We start from the raw sequence: 12,833 nt of genomic DNA on the forward strand, positions 1-12,833 counted from the left end.
TTAAAAATAATGAAGTGGCGGCAGCTTTTCTGGGTCGCGTTCTGTGTCGTGGAGCTGTCCGGTGAGTGCTGGCTGCGCGATGCCAGGGCTACGGGCGCTGAGAGTGGTGCATGGGGCAACTTCTTTGTCACTTCAGGAATGGCAGCATGGGGGGGATGCATTTTAAAGGGTGGAGATTGGGATTTAATGTAAAAAAAACCCACTGCGGTGACAGTTTACAGAGCAGCGCTGCGCGGGGCATCCTGGGCAGCCCAGCACAGTGGGAAGGAGAGCATCAAGGTGTGAGAGCTCCCATAACATCCCGGATAACACCACTGGTGCAAACACAGCACACGGAGCTGGAGAGTGCAGCCGCAGCTCAAGCTGTTTCTCAGACTGTGATGCTATAAATTACCCTTACTTTTGTTTTGTGGTAGGAACTGAACATTTTCTGAAAATCAAATGAGTCTCCATGAATATTAAAATCTCCTATTCCGGCTCTTCAAATATTCATCATATGAAATGTGAATAATAATGCAGAGATTTTTTTTTCTCGGTAGTGCTTTTTAAATACATTTTAGGGAAATACTATCATTTTTGTCCCAAACCCAAGAACCATAACGTAGTAAAAGAGGATTTAAAAAGTGAAGCAGCACTCTGTGTGCTGGGACAGGAGCCAGGAACCTGCAGGTGTCTCCTCAAATGTAATTTCTCCTTACTCACACGAATGTAAGCAACTGATCTATTGAGAGAATTTGTGTATTTTGTTCTTCTGTTTCACGATGCTCCTTTCATGTTCCCTTTGCTGTCAAGGTGCGTTGCTCACCTCGGCTGTTGTGCCTGACCCTCCAGTCTATGCTAATTTTACAGGAAGGGGGAAAAAAGAGTTTTATTTGAGAAAAATAACATTCAGGACTGTCTGATTGGGCTGCAGTGAGTGGGAACCGCATGGGAAATGCTCGGTTCTGGGGTTTGCTGATGTTCTGGGGGGATCAATGAGCATGGGAGAGGTTTGTGCCTGTCCCTGCAGAGTGGGACGATGCCGCGGGGCTGCCTGGGACCCCCATGCAGTGGCTCACGGTGACCACATTGGGTGTTGGTAAACCACGTGGAGAGCTGTCCTGTGCCTGCCTCAGAACGGACATAGAAAAGAGTGTATATATTCTGTTTGTACCTAATAGAAACACTTTTTTTTTTCATTTTGTTCTGTTTTTTAATCTTTTTTATACTTACCTCTGCCAAACGTGATTTTTGAAAAAATTATCTTTTCTCATCATTTGAAAGCATTCTTTCTCTCCTTCATGCATTTTCCAAGACCTAGAATTACAACTCAGGGAAGGAAAAAGGAGTTTTAAAACTCGCAGCCACTCGTGTTTAACGTCCTTTTGAGGGCTGCACATCATAACCTCGGTCCCCAGGAGGATGCTGGACTCTGGAGCAGCACCCACTGCCAGAGAGGCCCCAGCCCAAGGGAAGCCCTGGTCCAGCAGCCAGGGTTTGGCACGGGGGGGCTCCCCGCAGCCCCCTGCCCTGCGTGACCGTAGCCCCACACCCATATCCTGTCTGGGGGCAGGAAAAGGGGGAGGGAAGGGATTTTTATCAGATATTTCCAGAGGGAAGAAAGCTCCACCCGCTTGAATTCCTGCCACATGGCTGCGAGCAGGACAAGTGGGAAGGTGTGAGTAATGCTGGAGCGGGAGAGCCCGGCTGGGGCCGGCTGCAGCCGGAGCTCCATGTCCCATGTCCTCACCCTCCTCTTCCTCAGCCGCTGGTGCTGGTGGTGCCAGTGCTTTGCCATAGCTCAGCTGCAGCCCTTACAGTTCTGGTGCATTGTCTGAGCTTGGAAAAAGACTTTGTTAAACACGCAGAGGAGATGGAGAAACCAGCCTGGCACAGGGGTTCTGTGTCCAAGCACTGAAGTGGGCACCCAGTTACCAAGAGGATTGCCCAAAGGGTTACCCAGAGATTGGGGTACCAGCACAGAGGTGCAGTTACTGCCTGGGGATGCCCTGGGGGCTGCACCTTCACCCTGGCAGGGATGAAGGGGCAGGGGAGAAATCCCCACATTTAATTTGCTGCTGGTGCAGAGTAGGGCACAAATTACAGAAACTTTTAATGGAAGCTTTTCTCCTGTTTCCTCAACCTTTGAAGAGTTTTGACTTCTGTGGTCCTGGTTTAGTGCTCCGGGGTGGGTATTGGACCAACTCAACTACTTTAACATTTATATTGTTACTTTTTTATTATTTTATTTGACCTGAGATACTTCCTAAGCCTCATTATTAAAATATCTTTAAAAATCAGAGGCATTGACTTTTTTAAAAGCTCGATAGGTAAATACGATAGGTACAGTGAAGTAGTTTTCTTTCGCATATCTGCATGCTTTTCCTCCTGTGTGTGCTAGCACTACCAGGTGAAGATTTCTCCAAGCTTAATAAATGGCTTGGCTTAAACTCTCAAACCCTTAATACTAACAAATTGACAAAGTTTAGCAAAGCTAGTAAAAATGTATGGTGCAATAAATGACCCACTTTAGCCAAGCACCATGTGGATTATCCAGCTCACATCTGGATCATTATTTATATCATGAGTCCTAAGATTTTTAAAACCTTAGCTATGTTTTCCATAAAAGTGCCTGCATGTGCTACAATAAAGGGAAGAAAAATACTCTGTGTGACAAGTCTTCTCACAAATTACACCGAGCAATAATCCAGATTTCGATTTATGATACTCAGTGGTGAAAAGGCTTTGATTAGAAATACCTCTAGTGCTTTACGAACATCTGGAACAATTCAAAGGTGCTTGGGTGGCTGCGGCACTTGGGGAGGTTGAGTCCAGGCTCCGCATTGTTCTGGTGATGTAAAGTTTCCTGGTGATGTCCACACAAACACAAAGCTGTATGCGAAGCGTGGGTTTAACTTTGTGCTGCTCATGATTCTGGGCATGCAGTCCTGCCTCCTGCTTTTGATTTGTTAAAATTCATCAGAAAAACTCAGTGATTTAACCAGTTGGAACTGAATTATCTCGGAGAGAAGAAACCTCTCCCTTAAACAAAAGCTGTGCCAGAACTTAAATTCCAGCTCCAGACACCTGCACTGAGCCCTCGGCAGGGCCCCCGCCGCCCCCTGTGCTCCTGCGCCCTGAGCAGCTGCAGCGGGGATGGGGATGGGATGGGATGGGATGGGATGGGATGGGGATGAGATGGGGAAGGGACGGGATGCACCTCGTGAGGCCAGGCTGGGGCGCACTCCCCAAGCAGCACCCTGCGGTATAGAGGAGAGTGCAGGAACAGCTGAGTGGCTCTTCCTGTTGTCACCCACTGCCAAAATGAACTTCAGTGATCTGAGTCTTCGCTTTTTGTAAACCACCCAGGGTCTCTGGACCGGCAAAATCCCTGCCAGGACACTACAGCAGTGCACGACACTGCACAGCCCGTAACTGCGTGTTTTACTGGCAGCAGATGCCTCCAGCCTGGTGCTGGGCAGCTGATCAGGACCTGTCAGTGCTGCTCCATCTCCAAGGGCTGTTTGGGAGGATGAAGTAACTCTTCTTGGAGCTTGGGCTCCCCTGGGCAGAAATACAAATGGAACAACGTATTTTGTATTATTTTCTCAGTAGTGTCTGGATAAGAATCTTAAACAGCAACAGCCTTGGTTGTAAGAAGTGAAAATAGATCTTAAGAAAGGAAAAGGTTAAGAAATGGGAAGAAATGCATTTACACTGACTCATATAGTTAATTTCAGAAGGAAAAGCTGAAGTATCATCTCTGTAACATAGCAGGAAGCAATATATAAACTTTACGTTAGAACAGCAAACCGTTCTCCAAACATTCTGTTTTACCTCCAAAGTTGTTTTTGCTCATGAGTCAGAGCTGATCGTGGGCCAATGGGAATGTTTCTATTTACTTTGAGATTGTGCCTGCAACTGCAAAGCCAACTTATTTTTCCTGAGGCGCACAAGTGATCTCTTCCAAGGCCTGAGTCTTTCCTCCAAGGATTAGAAACCCAAAGTACTCTGAAATCCAGCATTGTGCAGAGCTCTGTGCATCCCCCGGTAAGCCGGAGGATTGGGCGAGATGAGGGCAGAAATGAGCCCGTCATCCCCCAGATGAAATGTTTGGTCTCTGAGCTTTTCCCATAGGAGTTCCAGGGCAGCATGCCATTTTGGGGCAAGAAGAAAGGGAATTAGTGAAAGCAGCAGACTCCTCCCAACCCTGCCTACAGGAACCCTCAGCAGGGGCTCAGAGCTGCAGCGACACGGCAGCCCCTAATGCCTTCTTCTGCCCCCAGGCAGAGCCTCGGGGAGCTCCACAGATGCCCCCACACCAACGGCCGCAGCCACGGACAAGGAAGGCGCCAGCAGCGCTGCAGCCACCAGAGGCCCCAGAGATCCCAGCAGTGCCCAGCCGACGCCAGAGACGTCCGGTAATGTCTCCCCCCAGCATTCCCAGTAGTATTTGTATTAATAATCGATTTATTAAGTGTTTGCCCTAAGAAACTGCACAGTTGGCACATGGGTTGTGCTCTCAAAAAAAGAAAAACCCTGATGGTATCGTCAAAAGCTTTAATCCCAGCCAGAAAATCCCACCTGGGGCAGCCAGCCCTGCTGGCTTAGACCCACCCTTTTCATAGAGCCAACAGGTGAGGGGACAAAATGTTCATTAATCTTTCATCTCCTCATACCCACTCTTTGCTCAGCAAATGGCACCCGTAAGAGGTCTGGTGGCCTTTCTGAACAGCTCCAAAGGGCTGCAAAGCACAGATCTACAGGGGCTTTCTTTCGTGCTGTTGGAAATCCATACAACTTTGAAGGTGCTGGGTCAAGGGGGGATGAGGGGGACACAGGGGAGGTCGGGCAGCTTCCTGGCTGCGTCTGCCCAGGAAACAAGCCCACTGTAACCAGATTATAAAGTGCATGTAAAAATTAGGGAACTGAAGCAAGTCTAATGCACGTTTCTGATCCAGCCAATAACATGTTCTGGTACTGCTGGCTATGACAAATCAATATTGTACTTCAGTCATCGCAATGCCACGCGCTGCTTTTAGAGGACTTAAGCTTTCTCATGCACCCTTTTCATTGCACTTCTCCAAAACAGAAGCTGTGACCAGGTCCCTGGCATCCACCCCCACCTCCAGGGGGCTCAGCGGTGAGCAGACAAGCCCGCAGCCCACCCAAGCCCCCACACTGTCGCTGGGCACCCCCTTGGAGCATGACCACACGAGCCAAGAGGTCCTCACAACCCAGAGCCCAGAGACGCCACCCAGCACGGCCGCAGAAACCCCTGGGTCCACGTCAGCTCTGAGGAGCTCCCCTGCCACCTTGGGGCATCCTCACGTCTCAGGTGCCACCACACAACTGCACACAGCCGGGGACAGCCCGAAGGTGAGGATGTGGCTGGACACCGCAGGCTGTGGGACCCCAGGGAGGCTGGATTTGTCCCCTGATCCCAATACTGTGTTTTGTCCCTTCCAGCCCATCACATGCCACAACGTCAAAGAAGTGAGCGACACTGGGGCCATCTGCCTGCAGCTCAATGAGTCCAGCACTTGCGTGAGTTGTAGCCCTGGGGTGCAGATCCATGTCTCTGGGTGAGGGGGAGACATGCAAGAGGAGGGGGCTGCAAGCAAACAGCCCAGGGCAGGCTCCTGCAGCGCTCTCAGGCTTGCAGCAATGGGGTCACCTGGGGTGGGTTTGGGGTGGGCAGCTCACACCAATATCCCTAGGGCAGAGCATCTGAGCTGTGCCAAACTGATGGAGGTGGGGATGATCACAGCAGCCCCAGGAGATCCCAAGGGGATGATCACAGCAGTCCCAAGAGATGCCAAGGGGATGATCACAGCAGTCCCAAGAGATCCCAAGGGGATGATCACAGCAGTCCTGGAAGGATCCCAAAGGGATCCCAGGGAAACGTCAACCTCCTGGTTGCATAAAACCTCATTTTTTTTCAGTTTCGCTTCTAAAGTATCTCCTGCCATGTTTAACAGGAAATTGCCTTTGTTCTTCTTCTTCCTCTTCTCCGTTGGGAATGTGAGTGCCTTTTTTTGTCTTGCCAACAGCCCTAGGAAAGAAATCAGGAACCTGATGGAGCACGGGTGGCGGATCAGTGTCCCCATCTGCACCGACACCTATGGGAATCCCAGGCTCTCTGTAACTGCCCTTGGCCTTGTGCATAAAAAATGAAGTAAAGAATAAAGGCAGAAAAGGGTCTGTCTGAGACACTATTATGGGTGGGAGGCATGAAACCTGTCCCGCAGGAGGTACAACCTGCAGCAGAGGGTAAATGGTGCTGGATCTTCTGGGACTTGGCAATGCCCTGGGTATAAAATGACAATGATTAATTTACTTCTGCTGCTCAGCCACGGTGCCACCACTTAGGATGAATGAATTCGTACTTGGCTTCTCTCTGCAAATAGGTGATTTAGTGGCATTTAGAGTTGCTCCTGTTTATGGGGACTGCTCTTTAGCAAAAATTCAGACAGAAACCCCTCTGGGAGCGGATGTCTCTGACCACAGATGCCATCTAGTGGCAACGGCACCTCCTGGGCATGGGATTCATACACATTGTGCATGCATTATGTACCTGCACATACCTAAATTAACGCTTATGTGACATACAGAATAGGCTATAAAGTCATATCTAATTGCATTGCCCAGGGCAGTGGTGGAGTCACCATCCCTGGAGGGATTTAAAAGCCGGGGAGATGAGGTGCTGAGGGACATCGTTTAGTGGTGGCCAGGTTATGGTTGGACTCAATGATCTTAAAGGTCTTTTCCAACCAAATGATTCTGTGATTGATTCTGTGATTGATGCCAAACCGCCTCATTTCCAACCCTGTTTTTCTGGGAGTAGCAGACCTCTGCCGTGCCTCCACCTCAACAAATCATCGAGTGGGAAAAGCCAGCCCAGGCCAAACCTGGGGAGCAGATAAGAGCGTCTGCGAGGAGAGCAGATAGGAAGGAGCGTGCTTTCCTGCTGGCCTTTCCCAAAGCAAATGAGCAATAAGCTGGCACGCGGTGCTGCTAATTGCAAAGGGAAATTCTGACACTCCGATGAGTTCTTTCCACAGCAGAGAAAGGAAAATACACACTTGGGTCTCTTGTTCCATCTTGGCCTTTCTCACCCTAAGCCAAGCTCTATAGAAACAGCTGAAAATTGTTTGTTATTCTCCCATGAATAAGTTTCTGCATTTTTGTATGCTAAGAGGATGTGGCCATCAGAGCACAATACTGAGGCAATTCTAAGGCAAGGAGGGGAAGGCACTGAGCTGCAAAACAAGAGGGTTTGCTCCTCTTTGGCAGCCCCACGTTGGTGGGTACCTCCTGGGGAGAGGAGGACATGGGATTCAGGTGGAGCCGTCCCTGTCTGGAGGGGGTGGACACAGATGCTGTCCCCAGCTGGGAGGATGTCAGGGAAGTGAGAACGGCTTTTAGCAGCTGTGGGCTCTGTCTCTGTGGCTGAAAATAGACCCAAGGAGAAAGCCTGTCCCAGCTGATACAGAAACCGGCCCGCAGAAGGGAAAGGCTGCAGCTCCTCACTCCTCTTCCTCTTTCACCCAAGAGACAGCTCAGGTCTAAAATGTGAGAAATCTGTATTTTTTTGCTTAGCCTTTGATCAGCAGCCTAGCAAAAACACTGAAGACATTTCCTAAACAGGAAGGCTCAATGTTTCTTTGTTATTTCCCTCCTTTCCCAGCCCCTGCCTGGGACTCTGGAACAATGGGGCTCTTCAGGCGGCTGCTTCAGTCCTAAAATCAGAGGGACTTGCCATGCAATTCAGATCCTAACTTTAGCTTTGTTTAAATGCCATCTGCAAGAGTTGCTAATAATATCTTCCTTTAACTTATTAAGCTAAGAAACAAGAATTGAGCATCTCCATTCTCTAGGTGTTGGTCCTGGGGTCCAAAGCAGTGGTGAGGTGGGAGGGGAAGGTCTGATGCCCAGCCCAGGGCTGTGTCACTTGGTGTTGCTCCTGATCAGCTTTGCACAGCACAGATAAACCACCAAAACTCGAAGGGTGACTGCACAATACTACTCATAGTGTCTTCAGCACAGCTGAGATGGAGAATGAGTCGGTTTTGTTTGAAAATTTCACAGAAACACTTTTTAGAGATGAAGGGAGCGCAGTTATGGAGAGCAATATGTGAAGATAGCGCCCGCCATGTTCCCTCCCCCTGCCAGATTAAGCTCGCTAAATCCGAGGTGGACCATGACTGCATGCTCCTCATCCTGGTCGGCGAGAGAGGTCAGTGGAGATGGGTCCTTCGGGTGTCATTGACACCGCCGGGTAATGCCCTCCATGTGGGCATTTGCTGCAGCAGGATACTCTTTGTAATGTGCCTCTCCTGTTTTAAACCTTGCAGATCCTGCTACAGACGTGCTCCAGGAGTCTCACTGGGAAAAGGTAAATTCCTTGGGTAAATCCATTGGGGAAAAATTGAGCTATCTGAGTGGCAAGAGAAAGAATTTTAGATCAGGATCTTGGATGGCAAAGCCCAGCTTTGTCTGCATGGTGTTTAATGAGGAGGTGAAGAGCAGTGGTGTTTTACGCCTGGTGCCTGTGCAGCAGATGCAAATGTTTTCTGTTTGTCAGACTTGGTGTTTTGGGTTTTTTCCCTCAGTTTGGAATAAAATCCCTTAAAAGGGGGAGTGTGAGGAGCCACCAGGACTTTTCTCAGAAGACGCTGATCGCCTTGGTCACATCTGGGCTGCTGCTGGCCTTCCTGGGCTTGGCCGGCTACTACCTGATGAAGCGGCGGAGCTGGAGCCCGGCGGGCGAGCGGCTGGTCAGTGCGTACCGGTGGCAGAGTGGGCGGGAGAGCAGCCGGACAGTGCTCACCAATGGCAAAATGGGTGACAAAGTGGAGCCGGGCAGTACTGGAGCGGTGATGGGGGCCTGGCAGGGAGAGGATGGGGCCCCTCATCTGGCACCAGGGGCGTTGTAACCTGGGACCAAGTCAGCCTGGGCAGGAGCAGGGAGACCAGACCAGGGTGAAGGGAAACCTCTCTTGCCTTCTAAAATTACCTCTTGCTCCTGGCCCCTTTCCTGCTAATACTGCTAGGTCTAACACTTCTTTTTGCTCAGCTGTAAGAACTCCTCCAGCAAGACCCCTCCAGAGACATTGAAATCTTATGAATTTGTCATTAAAAGTGACACACTTTAACTTTCCATTCACTGTGTTTGAGTTATATGTCTGTCTTGTACTGATGCTGTAATAAAGGCTATTTCTCCCCTCACTTAACAAGCTATGGTAATAAAATATATCAAGAAAGAAAGAGAAAAAAACTTCCTATTTCCATTTTCCCCTTTCCAGGCAGGCTGACTGTGGAGGACCCTTCCCTGCCCAGTGATTTCTGGGGATGTGAGCCCTCTGGAAGGCGAGGATGCGCCATGCTTTTCCCCCATCGTTGGTCGTGATTGGGGAACAGTTGTGTCCAGGGAAGCATTAGGTTATTTCATTGCCAGAAAGGATGCTCTCAAAGCGTGCAGATGGGGAGTCAAGTGCAGGTGTCGGAGACAGGGACATCACAGCCCCCTGCCTCTGGGTACCATCTCCTGGTGCTGGCTGTAAGTGAAATCCAATGTAAATGTATGGCTGGGAGCTGCCCATGGAAATGCACAGCAGTGTCAGCCCAGTTTCTAGGGTGTCCAGAAAAACGATGGGGTGGGATGCTCCACAGCCGACCATGTGTGCTGGATGCCACTCAGCAAACCAGGAGTGGAGTCTGTTGCCAGCTGGCAATCTGCACCCACAGCCTGGGACCAGCAGCTCCCATGCATGGCTACCAGACCTGGTCCAGCACATGAGGAGTTATCATGGTGAGGGATGGAGGCAGCTCTGCTATTGCTCTGAGTCCTTCAGAGGCATCTGCTCCTCATAGCAGTAGTGGTAAGAAGCCACAGCATGGTTTTGTGTTTGCTGGACCTTGCTGCAAGCTTGTCTATTTACAGACCAAAAGAAAGGATGGGGAAAGAAAAAGGCAGTGTCCATAGTTTTCATTCAGTGGTGCTGAAAGTGGAAAACAGAGGTGGTCTGCAACCTGGGTATGAGGAAACAACAAAACCTAATGGCTTCTCTTTTCAGGTCTGGGAGGAAACAAGGCAGTTCCTGGCTGGTTTTCTTGCTTCATCTTGCCCCAGCGTTGTTCAGGGCCCCTGTTCCCCTTCTCGTCCATAGGAGCAGGTTCCCATGCCTGGGTTGTTTGTAGCTCCCGTGCAGGAAACTCGGTCGCCGTCAGCCCTTTCCCTTCCCTAACTCTGTAATTTATGTCCCTGTTTAGGCTGAAGACCCGTATTACACGGAAAACGGCAGCCAGGGCAACACGATGCTGATGACGGCTCCCCAAGAGCACCCTGAGCTGCAGGAGAAGCCAAATCTCAACGGTGGGACTCAGGAGAATGGCACCGGCCAGGCCTCCTCCAAAAACGGCCACTCGGGCCGGCAGCACAGCCCTGCCAACTCCGAAATGTGAACAGAGAAGGGCACCTGCACCAGGACTGAGGAGGGCAGTGGAAAGAAAGGGTTTTCTATGGACTGTTAGGGAATTGTAGATCTTTTTTTAAAATTCTTTTTCTTTTTTCTGTGAAGAATCAGCCTAAAGCACATTAAGAGCTGCCAAAGACCTGCTTCTCCTCCCACTGACCACACAGGACATTTTTCCACAGCTGTTCTCTGCTTTTGATGTTGGAGGAACATAATGAGAAATGCAAGTGCCCTTAGCCCCCAACAGCTTTCGAGCAGAGGCAGAAGCCGCAGAAGCCTTGAGCCAGAATCCAAGCAGCCTAAATTTTTGGTGGCAGCGTGTTAGGCTGATTAAAATAGTTAAATTGGGATTTCAGTGACAAAAACCTCTCAGGTTTCAGATGGTTTTGGTTAACAGAGTTGTTTTCTTATCTCATCTTTACATTTAAGTGCAGGATTTCTTCTTCTTTTAAGAACACCAGGCATTTAATCTGTCTTCTTAACCTTTAGGTCTCCTTTAGTATTTCCTACCCCAGCAGAATTTGCTGAAGCTCTGTGCTAAACTCTCCACGTGGAATTGAAGGGTTAAATGCAAATAGACCTCAAACTTGCTTTTTTTTAATCCTGCTAGTACACAAGTAGTTGTTTTTGAGTAAAAATCTTCCCTGGTCTCTTCACATCAGGGACTGGGGACAGTGCATGACGAAGCAGAGCCAGCGACTGATCACTCGAGGTGATGGAGAACATTTGATGTTTGTAGGGAGGCCAAAGCTGCTGTCGTGCAAGTCCAGTGCCACATCCGAAATCAGGACAAAAATGGCCCTTGAAGCTGATCTAGTGATTTTTTTTTTTTGCATTTTTTTTTTATTGGTACAGTGCTTAAAGGAATGACAGCGACGTCCATCATTATCTGGGGCTGTTTGCGTGGCTGCAAGAGTCATTTAAACACGGTGAAAAATGTTTCAGGTTTTGCTTGTTTCGGTGTGAATTGCTTCTCCCAAATCTCATTGTAAATAATCATAGTTGGGGAAAAGAAAAAAAAAAAAAAAAGAGTATTAAAATGCATCTTCTGCGTTGTGTCCTTGGCAGAGCAGCGTGTTTGTCCCACTGGGAGAGGACAACGCCTCGGTGCGAGGCCGTTTCCCAGCAGAAATGCTGTGAGCAAAGACTGCGGCTCGTTCTGCACGCGTTTTTCCGTGTCTTTCAACACACATGCTGGCAGGACAAGTGACGCACAGCTCATTATTAAACCTCGTTTGTTTGATTTGCTGATGTTTAAGATGCCCAGTTAATTCCTGGATAAATAAATGAGGCTCCAGTCTCAGGGAGTGATCAGCAGGGCTGGGTCAGACCTGACACCGGGGGGGTGGGTGTGTGGGTGTGCATGAAGATGAAGGTGGAGATGACGAAGATTAAGACTTCCACTGTGCAATAACCAGCAATGGTTCCTTTAGCCCGTTAGTGCCTGTTCCTGCAGAGATGCTCAAGCTCCCCTGAAAGCAGGAGATTTGGGACCAAGTCCCTTTACTGCCCCTGTCCCCTCCTCACTGAGATGCCTCGTCCTCGTTTACCCAGACTGGGTACTTTTTGGGGGGCACTGAATACCACCACTGCCAGTTTTGCTGTAGTTTGGGTTGCTCTGACCTCCACAGCCTGGCTGCAAGGAGAACAGATGCAGGAAGATGAAATTACTTTGGCTGCTGTGGGCCCAGGGGAAGCTCCCCTGGAGGCTTCCTTTGCTCCGTGGAGTGGGACAAGGAGCCAGGGTTGCCTTTATTCTTTTTTTTTTGGCAGCTGTTTATCTAATCAGCACCACTCGCTGTGTCAAGAGCAGGAGATCTAATCAAGCATCAGGTGCGTTTTTGACAGCTCAGGGTCTGTCCTACAGCCAGGCTGGAACAACCAAGATACAGTCAATGGCTTTGGCAACACAAAAGCTTTCTCCAAAGCGCCCAGATTGAGGGAAATGCGAGAGCAGCCATGGCCGAGCGGGGCTGGAGCAGCAGAAAAGGCTGTGCTTCCAGCTCAGAAAGTTTTTGCCTGTGTGTAAACACGGGCAGGCTCAGCCCGGGCCCTCCAAAAGGTTATTGTTATTATTCCTTCCTTATCAAACCCGGTGCATGCCTTCCTCGCTGGCAGCCTCCTTCTCTCACCACTGCCGGGCTCGCAGCTGCTTTTGGGCCTCTTCTGGGGGCTTTTGGAGCACTAAATCCTTTTCAGCTCCCAACAGCAACTTGCTTTCCCATACATAGTCTGTTTAGCTAGTGAGGACCCTTTTATTGGTGTGAAATGCCCTGATGAAAATAATTGGCATAAAAGCATCCTCTGGGGCAGAATTACGGCAAATATATATACAAAGAGTTAAATAAATACATAAAAATAAAAATAAAAATAAAA

At 49.4% G+C, this 12,833-nt stretch overlaps 1 protein-coding gene across 1 annotated transcript in view; it reads left to right on the forward strand.

Moving 5' to 3' along the window:
* The window catches only part of CD34 (CD34 molecule), a 14,470-nt gene extending 4,024 nt beyond the window's left edge, over nucleotides 1-10,446 (forward strand). The window contains exons 2-9 of the mRNA XM_010189317.1: nucleotides 1-61; nucleotides 4,266-4,400; nucleotides 5,075-5,358; nucleotides 5,449-5,526; nucleotides 8,071-8,218; nucleotides 8,337-8,377; nucleotides 8,595-8,759; nucleotides 10,255-10,446. The exon at nucleotides 1-61 is cut by the window's left edge and continues 1 nt beyond it. Coding sequence (XP_010187619.1) covers nucleotides 1-61; nucleotides 4,266-4,400; nucleotides 5,075-5,358; nucleotides 5,449-5,526; nucleotides 8,071-8,218; nucleotides 8,337-8,377; nucleotides 8,595-8,759; nucleotides 10,255-10,446 — 1,104 coding nt within the window. The remainder of the gene's footprint in view (nucleotides 62-4,265; nucleotides 4,401-5,074; nucleotides 5,359-5,448; nucleotides 5,527-8,070; nucleotides 8,219-8,336; nucleotides 8,378-8,594; nucleotides 8,760-10,254) is intronic.
* Nucleotides 10,447-12,833: the final 2,387 nt, after the last annotated feature.

This window comes from Mesitornis unicolor, unplaced genomic scaffold, assembly GCF_000695765.1.
Source record: "Mesitornis unicolor isolate BGI_N332 unplaced genomic scaffold, ASM69576v1 scaffold32667, whole genome shotgun sequence".
In the NCBI taxonomy this organism is placed as follows: domain Eukaryota; kingdom Metazoa; phylum Chordata; class Aves; order Mesitornithiformes; family Mesitornithidae; genus Mesitornis; species Mesitornis unicolor.